The sequence below is a fragment of the Thermobia domestica genome, chromosome 16 (genome assembly GCF_964235325.1).
Source record: "Thermobia domestica chromosome 16, izTheDome1.hap1.1, whole genome shotgun sequence".
NCBI lineage: Eukaryota > Metazoa > Arthropoda > Insecta > Zygentoma > Lepismatidae > Thermobia > Thermobia domestica.
In genome coordinates, this window is record NC_137469.1 from 90614247 (window position 1) to 90627448 (window position 13202).

Below are 13202 nucleotides of genomic sequence, written 5' to 3' on the forward strand. Positions count from 1 at the left end.
ATGACTTTAAATAAAGTGGCAGGTTCTGTTTATTATAGAATATGACTAAAAATATATTCACTAAATCTAAAGACTAGTTGAGTTGGAAGATCTCGCTTATATTTCTAAATCGGTATGTGCTAATAATAATTCAACATATAAGCTTTAATATGAGATGTTAATAACAAAGAATCTGTGACATACAAACTAGGAACCGTAGTCATTAAGTCGTCACAAGAAACACCTTCCTAATGTTAGTTTACCTTTTAATTCCAAATTCTAGCATATACAGTCACCCTTATTAATTTGTAGTTTTTGATGATAATATAAAATATTCTTTTATAATTCTTTTAAATCACCTTAAATCTTAACTATATATAAAACTACATGTCATCATCATCATAGGTATTCTGCCCTTACTGGCAGGTCACTTGCAGCAGCTGAGAAGCTTCCATGCTCCACGGTCCTCCGCTAATCTCTTCGTCTTCACGTATGATCTTTCTGTTTTTATATCATCCATTAATTGTAGTCTCCTTCGCCCTCTGCCTCTCTTTCTCGCTACCATACCCTCTATGACGTCCCTCATGATACAATTTCTTCTTAGGCAATGTCCCAACCAGTTTCTCTTCCTCTTCTTAACAATATCTAAAAGTGTTCTTTTCTCCCTCACCATTTCTAACACACACTCATTCGTTTTACGCTCGACCCAACTAATTCTTTCCATCCTTCTCCACACCCACATTTCGAATGCTTTCCAGTCGTTTTTAATCACTTATACGTAATGTCCACGTTTCCGCCCCATACAGTACAACACTCCACACGAAGCATTTTATGAGTCTTTTTCTCAACTTTTTATTTAAGATCCCACAAAACAGATTTTTCTTCCTCCTAAAGGCTTCTTTCGCCATTCCTATCCTTGCTTTTATTTCACGTTTGCACTTCATGTTATTACTAAGAATACTACCCAGATATCGAAAACTATTCACTTGTTCTAATTGCTCCCCTCTCACTTTTATATTTGACACAGACCTCTTCGTTCGAATCACCATGATTTTTGTTTTTCTAACATTTTTTTTCATCCCATATTCTTCAAAGCCCATCCTCAGGTTTTCTAACATTTTATTGATTTCCTTTTCAGATTCTGCAACAAGCGCCATATTGTCTGCAAATCTTATGCATTTAATCATTCTACCTCTTACCGAAATGCCGTCATTATCATGTAAACTCTTTTTCACTATCTCTTCTAGATAGACATTAAATAGTGTTGGCGAGAGGTAGTAGCCTTGTCTAACTCCCCTTCCAATTGCACTCTGCTCCGTCAGTTCTTCCCCTATCCTAATACTTACTTGTTGGTTCATGTATAAGTTTCTTATGAGTCTTCGATCTTTCCATTCCAACCCTATCTTCTTTAGAACTCCCAATAACAATTCCCAATTCATGCGGTCAAAAGCCTTTTCTAGATCGATAAATACAACATACACCTCTTTCCCTTTTTCTATAAATCTTTCACCGATCGCCCTTAATAATCCAATAGCATCTCTTGTGCCCTTACCTCTTCTGAACCCGAACTGCTCCTTCTCAACTTCTTTATTTGTTCTTCCTTATAATCTTCTGTTCAGTATTCGGAGCAAAATTTTAGCTGCATGAGATATGAGACTAATAGTTCCTAATAGATGAATCCTCACATCTCTTTGGGTTCGATTTCTTAGCCATCGGTATCATGATCGTCTTCTGGAAGTCTTTTGGCCACTCCCCTGTCTTATGTATTTCATTGCATAGTCGGTAAAACTACATGAGCTGACATAAATTAAAGGGGTGCTTCAGGTTGACGTGGAAAGTTGAAATTTGGCATTATCGTAGCTTTCCGAGACTAACCAACAGAAAAATTGCCAAAAGTGAATATTTTTAATTTTTAGGGGGTCTAAAGGAGGGATGAAGAAATTCCCATGTTACTTAAATGAGCGTTTTCTTGAAATACAAAATCTTATCTTTTAGATAGTTGAAATAGGGAAAAAAACTTGAAATTTGGTAGAACTTTAGATTTAAGAAGTGCAAGGCCGTAGGCCGAGTAAACGTAAGGGTCAGAGGGCGAAGCTCCCAGCTGTTCCAAATTCTGGAAATGTAATTAAAGAGCAAATGGACAAAATTCACTCTTGATGCAACTTCTGATATCTGAGAGATGCGAGACCGTAGGCTGAGCAACAAACGCGGGGGTCTGGGGGCGGAGCCCCAGCTAGCCAAAAGACTAGTCTCTATATAAAAGAGAAGAAGTCCTGAGTGAATGAGTGACGGCCTGACTGATCAACGTCCAGGCCAAACTGCTTAAGGTAGAAACTTTACATTTGGACAGTGCATAGATTTGACGTGAAGTACAACTAGAGAAGAAAAAGATGTTGGAAATTCGACTTGGAAGGAAAGAAAGTAGGGGAGGCAATTATCATATTACAATGTTCATATCTAGGAATCTCTGAAGGTTAGAGATAAGAAATTTGGTGTAAGAGTTTCTAATTTAAAATAATTTGGCGCGTGTTCCAGCATTTTTTTTAAAATATCTGACTTACAAGGGAAGAAAAGGGAATGAGAAAGTAAAATTCTTAGGGTGGGGTTACAATTATTATAATAAGATGGCCTTATTATAATAAGATGATCATATTTGGGGATTTCTTAGTGTTAGGGACATGAACCTTGGTATTTTTACTTTTAATTTAAAATAATTTAACACAGGTTTCAATGTTCCTTGATATTTGTTCTAAAAGGGAAGAAAAAATGTGGGAAGAAAGAGCGGTAAGGGTTGCAATTATTATAATAAGATGTCCATATTTTGGAATCTCCTAAGTTAAAAGACATAAAATTTCGTGTTGAACCCTTCATTTAAAACATTTAAATACAGGTTCATTCTTATATATATATATATGCCCTAGAAGAGAAGAAAAAGAGGTGTCTGTTGCAATCATTATCATAAGATATATTTATCTCAGGATCCCTTAAGGATAGGGACATAAAATTTACTGTTTTGACTTTAATCTAAAATAATTAAACACATATTTCAGTGTTTTTAAATGTTTAGCACAGAATGGAAGAAAATGGAGTGGAGGTTTTGCTTCCCTAAGATGTCCATACAAGACGTTCAAATTTTGTGCAAAATATCGGGTTCAGATGCATTTCATATGAAAAATGCAGAAGAAACAACGCAAAATATTACATACAGTAACACGTGAGGGAATTTCTTACTTTAGAATAAATTAAACCTGTCATTTTATTCAATTAAAGTCATAAACGTCCATCAGAAAACCCAAACAACTTAACTAATAAATAAATAACCTTTCTTTTTTGTTATTCGGAGCATATAAAGCTAATGCCTCAAACAGAAACATTTGCTATCTACCAATATAATGCTTAATTCATTTTCACCACATAACGTTAGTACAGAGGATCTACAAATGTTTAATTTCAGAACATAGTTCAAAAATATTCTAGTTTCTATCTGTTGCATATATATATATGCAACATTCAGTGTATTTTCACATTATATTCAAGCTCCTTAGTTTCATAATCTCAATAAAAAAATGTATTAAAATCATATTTAAGTATAATTTCTAGATAACAGTTCTCACTAAATAATTGTATTTGGAGCATAATATCCATTCAATTATATAACACAATAATTAAGAACTACTCGTTTCTCAATTCTCAAGTAAAATAGAGAGAGCATACTTACTTGAGGTCCAGCTCATCCGGATGGCGTGACTTAAAGTTGTAAAGTACTACATAAAGATTGGTTGGTAACAAACGATGTGGCTTCTGAAAAAGAAGTACAATATATGAAGATTTTTAACGAAATAAAACAGTAAACAACCTAAAAATAAACACTTATCTTTCCAGTTTGAATTTCTTACTCTTGGGTGTAAAAATTAAATAGAAAAGAGGTTAAACTATAAAACTATATAAAAATATTCAGCGTGTTCCGTTCAAATCTCCTTAATTTCAATTAATTACAGTGAACGAAATATGATGAATTGTGAAATAACTGAACTAAATGAAAGGCCAGGTCTTCAAGTGTTGTTTTCATGACTTAAAGTTGTCTGTTTGTTACCTTTGCAGCGCCACAGTCACATAAATAAGAATGGTGATTGTTCAACAATGAGTGCAAGCAATGGCGTGGTATGTTGAGACAAAATCTGTGATTTGGACGCAACGAAATTTTAGACGAGTGTACGGAGGACTTGTACTTGATGCTAAATCAATTAATCTGTGATTCTATAAGTTTATACCAACTGGCGGTGTCCTACAATACTCTGGTGAAGCTTGTCATCGTGGAAAGGTGGAAGAAATTCGAGTGGGGTTTCAGAGAAGCCCCAGTAAATCCATCCACTAGACATCTAGGCAATTCAATGTGCCTCCGACAGTAGTGTAGCGAGTTTTGCACAAGCACCTTCGATTGTATCCGTATAAAGTGCAGATTTGTAGCAATTGAAGCCAGATGACAAGTCACGTCGCAAAGAATTTGGTATGGACCTGAATCGACATGCAGCGTATCTACATGAATTCTCACTTCTTTGATAATGTCCTATTTTCAGACGAAACAATGTTTCACGTGTCGGAGGTTACCAATTGGCACAAAATACGAATCTGAGGATCTGAAATCCCACATGTGTGCAGAGAACATGTCCGCAGTAACCCAAAATTGAATGTTTGATGTGGTCTAATGAAGGACAGAATCATCGGTCCGATTTTTTAAAATGAAGATACAGTAACAGAACCTGTGTACTTAGACTTGTTGGAATATTCATGCATTCCCAGGTAGTTACTGTTTAACCTTACATTATTTTCCAACACAATAGGGCTTCCTCCAGACTAAAGTCTGGATAATCGGAAGTCCCTCAATTCGACATTTCGTAAGCGCTGGATTCATGCGGTGAACCGATATGGTGGCCGTTACGTTCATCGGACTTGAATCCACTGCACTTCTTCCTCTAGGTTTACGTCAAGAATCTTGTGTTTGCGACACCAGTAAATAACATCCAGAATTACGAACCCGAATCCGCGATATAATTGCAACAGTAACGGAGGACACGTTGAAGAAATAACGGAAAGAAGTTGAACAAACACTGGATATTGTTTGTGCTACTAATGGGGCGAATGTAGATGCATATTAGTGTATGGAAAATAAAATTTATGTTTTTCTTGAATTCTCTGAAATTTCATTCCCTTATCATTTATATTTTCTTTTGTAAGATTAATTGAAATTTAGGGAGATTTGACCGCAACACCCTATATCTGTAAACAGAAACGCGCTTAGCTTTCAGAACTCGAACGGCTCGTTACAAAGTGCAGAAAAGAAAAAAACAAAGAAATAAAGAAAAACTTCACTGAAATTTAGACTCTCGTTTCAGTCTAAGACCTACTGCTTGAAATGCGATTCAAACTAATACTGAAGGTTTTGTCAAAAGTTTAGTGGCCCTACCGGCGATTGAATTTGCACTACATACATATAAACTACGCACATTAACCACTTGGTTACAAACGGGCAGGAAAAGAAAGAGAATAATATTAGAAAGTGTACCAGCCTCGTGTCATTGTCAACCATTTTGAATGCTATGGTGGAAGAATGTGTAACCAATACAAAAGAGGAGACGATTTCAAGCAAAAGGACAAAACACTAAGAAGATGGGACATGACCCGCAGAATATCACTACACAAAAATCTATGGAAACAATATTTGAAGAAATGGTAGAAGTAAAGACTGAGCAAAAATGAGTTTGAGTTCTTATGTCTTATGCAACAGCCAAGTTATGAAAGACAGGATTTACTATTAATGGCGTTGAGTGCCTGAAACAGTAAACGTTGAGTACCTACACATCTTTATTTTTTTAGCCCATTAGCTTATAAGGAAAATCATTGTTCCATTTTTTTTAAATAACTGGAATTTCAATTACGTAATTTTACTCATTTCTTCTCCAACACTTGTTAAAGGTACATTGCTTTGTCGAAACGCATTTATGTTATATGTGAATTTAATATTACTTAAACTAAATTAATTCCTAAATATTAAAATTATTATATTACAAACTTTAATTTTAACGAAACAAAGGACATTTAAATAAATTTGAAGAAGAGATGAGTAATGTAGAGGTAAGAGATCAGTAAAAACCAAACCATTAAAATTTAATTTCATTTCAAAGAAAACAGAAAAAATTCCACATAAGTCAAACCCATATAGGTTAAAAACAAAGATGGCGCTGGTATTCAACATTGTTAAGGTGGACTCCAAACCACGTACGGGATTTGAATTTAGTGCAGTTGGTGGTTGCACAGACCATCATGCATTGTCGACTCTCACAGTACAGGGGATCCTCACCACACTATCTCGCCTCCATGCTTCAACATAACTGAAAGTCCGCGGTGGTTCAGTGGCAGAGCGTTCATTTCTGAGTTCCTAGTTAGATCCCAGCTCGCGCTAAGTGTGTTTTGTGGTAGACAAACACCATGAGCGTGAGTTTTCTCGAGGTTTTTCCATTTCCTCTCACTTTCTCCATTCTACCATTTCGTTCACTATCATAATCACCGTCTGTTTTAGCCTCAGTGCATAATCATAGAACATTAAACTAATAATAATAATAATAATAATAATAATAATAATAATAATAATAATAATAATAATAATGGATTGCAAGATCACACCACCAGTTCCAGCTATGGAATAATAGAGGATATCATATTTGAGGAACAAGACAATAACTGATTTTTCCAATACCTCACTTCTACTTTAAATATAATAGAAAATAAGACTTGAACAATCATGTAAGTATTTTTTACACATAAATTGAAAAAATTAATTTATTCAGAAGTTTATTGATTTTTCATGTACACTCATGTCCAAAATTAATGTCGCATGTCTATAAATATGTTGTTGTAGGAATTTAATTTGATAACGAATTTGCCCGGTATTTCTTATAATGTTGGTATGTGTATAATTGGCAAAGACATATATGTGGCAAATTTCATGTCAAAAGAGCAGTAAACAAGAACAATAAAACGAAAATAAAACTTTCTTGTACATTTCTTGTACATTTTGTTTTACTCATTCTAATTTTCATATTTATAATTCTTTTCCTATGAAATTTATTATAAATATACATTTCCCGATTATACACATAGTATCAGTATTAAAAGTACCCTGCAAAATCATTATCAAAATATATTCTTACAAGAAGACAGTTATAGACATACGACAACCATTTTAGACATGAGTGTACATAAATATATACCATTATGCTATCCTGAGCACAAAAATTAAAATACAAGTTATTTACGTAGTTATCTGAGTATGAAACATGTAATTACTAACAATATATATAATTTTTCGATCATTAATTATTTCGTACTCACAAGAGAGAAACTGGGAGGGCGTGAAGGGGAAAAAAAGAACAGAAAATGAGGAACAGAAAACGTTAAGTAGTTCGTTACATTGTCCTGTCCTTTTTTGTTTCAAATTTGCGTAACAAACTATCGTTATAAATCTTTAATTTCTTTCTGTTCCTTTCAATGCTTTGGGAATAATTTATTGACATTAGAAAGTTTAAGAGTATTAAAATATTCAAAATATAAATAGAAGCAAAATTTTGTATTTTATCGTGTTTTTTAACTCTTTTAAAGTTTCTTGATTTATTTAAGATTTTTCTTTCTGATTTATTTAGACGTACTTAACTATTACTGTAATAAGTGCAGAATAATGATTTATACCTTGGTTTATTTGTATTAAAATATGCCTCCTCATAAATATCCTATTTATTTGTCGGTATGACTTTTCTGTCAGAAATAATGGAGGCATTTTTGCAAAATTTCCCTTTTAATTTTCTTAAGGCTAAATTTACAAAAGCAATTCGATATGTATGTAATAATACCTGCAATTTTTATAACATTATCTGCTTTCGTTTAGGGTATATCCTATATTACCTGTCATGAAGGAAACCATTGTTTGTCAGTATTTATTTTCAATGAGCGAATATAATACTATTAATTCTATACCTCTTGACGTATATTTATAGAAGGCGTATATACTATATCGCGTTTTGTTAAAAACTGAACGTTTTTCATATGACTCGGTGTTTGGAAGAAAAAGAACGCTACTGGAAAATTTTTCCTAAATAAAAACCCTGAAAAATCCCTTTTCTCCCGGTAAAGGCGCTAGTTTTGGTTCTCCAACTTAATCAAATGACTCGCAAGTAACCTCATGAAATATATTGGATTGTGCTATGCAACATCTTCTAGTATCATTCGAAGGGATAATTATAGTCCAAAAAAGAATAAAAGAATAAATCGTCCGAAATAATGTTTTTTTTTCCTACCTATTCTATGTTACGTACCGTTTCTTACAGCTACCCTGAACAACTTATGTATTTACAGTCAAACATATTTTCATATAGTGTTTGCATCGACTCGGTGTTTGCATGGGAAGTGTAGGAAAATTTAAAAAAAAAATCCACGAAACGTGTGTGAAAATTTTCGCACGAAAGAAAAAGAAGCGTTTAGTAACAATATACGTAGTCCAAAAACCAAAGTATTCTTAACCACAATAACAAAAAGATATTTTGTCATCAATAAGAAAACAATGAAATTTCATAAAGTTGGAAAAAGTAAAGCAAATGCTGTTCTCTTGTATCAAGAAAGGAAAATAATTTTCCTTCTGTCGATTCAATCAAAACATGAAGTCTCTTTTACCAAAATATTTTTTTAAAAAGTCTACGACAAAGAATCAAGAGAAGAAACACATATTAAAACGGAAACCCGCGGATCATAAAAAAAAGGTCAGTTATCAACTAAACCTTTCTATTGCTATAGTTTCTTCAATATAAATTACAACTCAGTGTTGACATCGGTTTCTATGGAATGGAATTAGAAAAGGAAAGTAAAACGAATGCCGTTTTAACAGATTATGTTACATCAATCCATTATGAATTCTTCTGAACTGTATGCATTGTGTGGTCACACAATCCGTTAAGCGACATAGAAATCCACACAAAATTATTATTTTTTTCCACCCAATACACAAAACTATGTGCTGCTAGGAAGTATTCTTGAACAGACTTCTTTAATTATGAGATCATAGATGTGTACATTGTTGCAAAGGGGCTGCAATTCTTTCTTAATCATTAAAAAACACGAATAGGAAAACAAGGTTGGTGTTTTAATGAACTTGAGATTTAATTCAAGTATGCTATGCGTTTGTACGGCAAGGTTGATTATTGACTTCTAATTACAAAGGAAGAGTGATCAATGCTAAAAGAAGATAAACTGTGAAACAAATGGGAAATTCTCTACGCCTCAGTACTAGACATTACCTGAAAGAGAATTTGACAGTTAAAACTGCAGAGATTTACTTCAAATAGTAGTTTCTGAATGCTTCCTACGCTTTCAAGCTTTCAGTTTTCCTCTGTCTTGTTTAAGAAGGATAACAGGAGTAAAAGACTTAAAACCATGAAGGAAATTAAAAGAAACGGATTCACTGAAGAAAAGCCATGTAGAGTCACGTTGTCCAGTATATTGCTGTGTTTCATTCGTTAAGTGAGGGTGTAGCTCACTTTGGAATGGAGAGGTTCTTTTGTTTGTGGAGTGAAGATTGTTAACTCGTGTTGAGTTTCTTATTACACCAGTATTCAACGATTTTTTAAAAATAACAGTTTCCTACCTTTTATTTAATCAACCTTTACTTATGCTGGATTTGCCTGCTTAAAAGAATAAACAAATTTTAAAAACTATTGAATTTCGTTTATGATTTCTAACAAAATTCTTGAATCCATAATCAGGGCTAGCTCTACCATAAGTGCTAGCAACACGTGCATTTACAGGGGGCGGCAAATTTTGAGGAGTGGAAAAATCTGTCATAACTATATTATTTAAAACAAACATTTCTTGTTGGAAACAGACTTTATGATGATGGTAATTATATTTACTAAGCTGACCTCCTATTTGAATACTATGTTCATAAATCAGTTTAGGTAACATTACTTTAATGTTACAAGGACAGTATTAACGCAAATGGACAAACAATGAATGGCTGCTCAGCGTAAATTTCTTGACTGTTGTCAAATATAAGAATTCAATCCTCTAACAGTAGCGAACACCTGTTTCGTTTAGTTATATATCACAGTGTTGACATGAAAACTAGTCTTGTCTTTATCACAAGCAAGTTCCTTATCACATAGCTCTGAAGATGTTGCCACTGTATGGTAACGAAAGCTCAGCACAGCAACACCTACTCTGGCAGCAATCCCGAGAACATTGGATTAATAGTAGACGCCAGCAAAGCTTCAAGATCAAGTTGTATTTTTTATTATTTTTTTTAACAGATGTAGAAGGAAAACAAAGAAATAAAGATAAAAGAGCTAGTTGCACTGGAATTGCAAACTGATATATTGAGATTGAAGCTTGATATTGAATTCTATAAAAAGAACTACCGTCTTTCCTCTGTAAGTATGTTTGCTTTATCTTTCACTAACATAATAAATTATTATTTAAAGAAAAAGAAAGCAGGCACAACGAGATTGTATTTGTAGTGTTTAGACCTTTCTGGGTGCGAGTGCACTTTCCCTCCCCTTTGTTGTTCATGAAGGGGTAGCATACTTAAAATCATGGCTTTTAATATTTGTTCTTTCTGGAAAAAGAGGGCGATAAATGATGCCACTTAACGGGGTTGCAAATTGCCTGGGGCAGCCCTGTCCATGATATTGAATTGTGTTTCTTTTACATATTTCAAAGGACCTTAAACTTAATGTTTTACTTTCGTATTCTTTAGATGCTCTTTCACTCTATATTTTTAAAATTTCTCTTTGTCATTCAAATTGCATTATATCTCATACACGAACATATTTTTGATAGTGTAGGAACCCTCATATTTTTTTTTATTAAAATCGATATAATAACTAATAAATTTAATAACTACTTGACCAAAATTTCCTTTTTTTGATTGCTACTTATAATCCGTACTACATAAGTATCTTATTCAACAGTCATCAAACTGGATAGGTAGTCTAACCAATACCCCTACAACTATTTTGATTTCAGATCTGTTGATTCCAAGATTCCTTTTTACCTATTATACCAATTTAGTAAAGCAGATATATGGTATTCATTTTCGCTACCATCCTTAATAATCAATACAGAATATCTACTTAAGTTATTGACAAATAGTTTATTTTTTCTTAAGTGTGATTCCAATGAAGAAGATCTTTAAGCTTATATAAAATGTTTTCCCGTTGATTTGACTTAGTAACCGACTACCCATATAATATATTTCCAGATTGAAGATTATGTAGAATAGAGTACTTTCAAAATATGGATTACAAGTAATACCAAACCTCTCAAACTTTGGACAAAATTTTAAAAAATCAAATTTAGGATACAGGTCCGATAAAAAAACTACAGGCAGAAGATACGATACTCTTGCGAGAAGGGTAATATAGGCATGAAAAAAAAAAGTACATGTCAAAGAACATCTTAAAGATGCAGAAATAAGACTTTGGTTTTGCCTTGAAACATTTAAAGGGAACACAACTCAATATTAGACTCAAGAATTGTATTTTAGGTCATAAATGAAATCCGACGGTTTCTGAAAATGTGTTTATTATTTACAACAGCCAAAACTCAACATAGAAAAACATTGGTTAAATAAAAAAAATGAGAAATAATCTTTAAAATATACATTGAGTAATGGAATAGTCGAAACACCAACATGAGCTGGTAACTTACGAAAGAAATCATTACCTGACACCGCCATTCTATAGAGAGCTAAACCATAACTTAATGGATGAGCCAAAGCAATATACTGTGCAAAATATATCTATACTGCTCTTCCTCGGTGGGTCCGTTATTTTTATCTTCCTTAATATCTTTATTTCTTTTATATCTATCTTTATTTTTCGAGAAAAAGGTTTTAGGAAAAAGGCGAAAGGTTGAAAGTACAAGAATTAAAATTTGAACTAAGTAAGATTGGTAATATTCCTAGAGCTTAACCTCACGCCATTTGAACTTCCCTAGGAAGTTTTGATGCAATATAACTAAAATTAAGGTCTTAAATGTCAGGATAGCAACAAATTGGATATTTAAATGTGTCGAGACAAGAGTAGCATATATTGAGTTTGTTCTGTGAGGTGACATACAACTCATTCATTCTAACTTCTTCAAGAAAGTACTTATAATGTTTGGAAAATGAAAAATCAGCAGGCTTATCTACAAGCTCTATCAAATCTGCATCACAGTTTCTCGATACATGTCTGTATCATAAGTAAAATAAAATCTGAAGAAAATCCAGATGGTTTAAAGTAGTGATGACAAATTTCGGACATAATTTATTATACTGAATGAAAAAAAAATGTGATAAATCGGCACAAATAATGCCGTTTTAGGGTTAGAAACTATCGAAAGCTGAGGAGCATAAGGTAATCTAGCTGGACTTAAACGGAACCTAGAAAGAATGGATTGAGAAATTATACTCAATGGGTTCCTGAAGTTTTAAGCTCGGGTCCCTTCTAAATATCCATGCGTCTTCGGTGCGGGAGATCCGGATTCGATACCCGGTAGGAGCTCATGTGTTTCGAATTCTTTAAGCTGCAGGTCCATGTCTCATATAGTCTAGATGCTGAAAGGGACGCTAAACTCTAATTCTATCTACCTATCTAAATACCCATATTTTGGAATCGTACAGTACTCACACAATGAACTTTCAAAGAGACCTTTGATTCTGGTTTAAAATCCTTCCAATGGTGATATAATATTAAACTTATGATATTTATTGTGCAGGCGTTCCAAGATTATTTAACATAGATATTTCGACAGAATGAATAATGTTTGTGTATAATTGCTCAAGCTTTTCTCTTGGTCTTTAATTTTCGAGCTATGAAGCCTTAAGTATTTACATTCCGAGTTCTCAATGACTTATGGGTCTCAAACAGGACCAGGTTGGCGATTCTATTTATTAAAACATTATTCTCTTTAATGTAACGAATCATATTTCGCAATTTATCTAAATTTTTAGCATATAATTATCACATTCTGACCACATAAAGAGCATGGAGAAAATTCCAATAAAATCCTCATACGGTAGGGAAACCGTGTTAAATATGTAGTTGGTGGACGCGCATGGTGGCTTTGGAAAGGTCCGGATTCTCTGAGCATAACAATGTCAGAAATCGACGCCGGACCCTGAAGCTGTACAAATGGGGTCC

General features: G+C 33.4%; 1 protein-coding gene across 1 annotated transcript in view; it reads right to left on the bottom strand.

The window, feature by feature from the left end:
* Positions 1-13202, bottom strand: part of Stacl (SH3 and cysteine-rich domain-containing protein) — a 426872-nt gene that overhangs the window by 17626 nt on the left and 396044 nt on the right. Inside the window, exon 16 of the mRNA XM_081741694.1 lies at positions 3698-3780. Coding sequence (XP_081597820.1) covers positions 3698-3780 — 83 coding nt within the window. The remainder of the gene's footprint in view (positions 1-3697; positions 3781-13202) is intronic.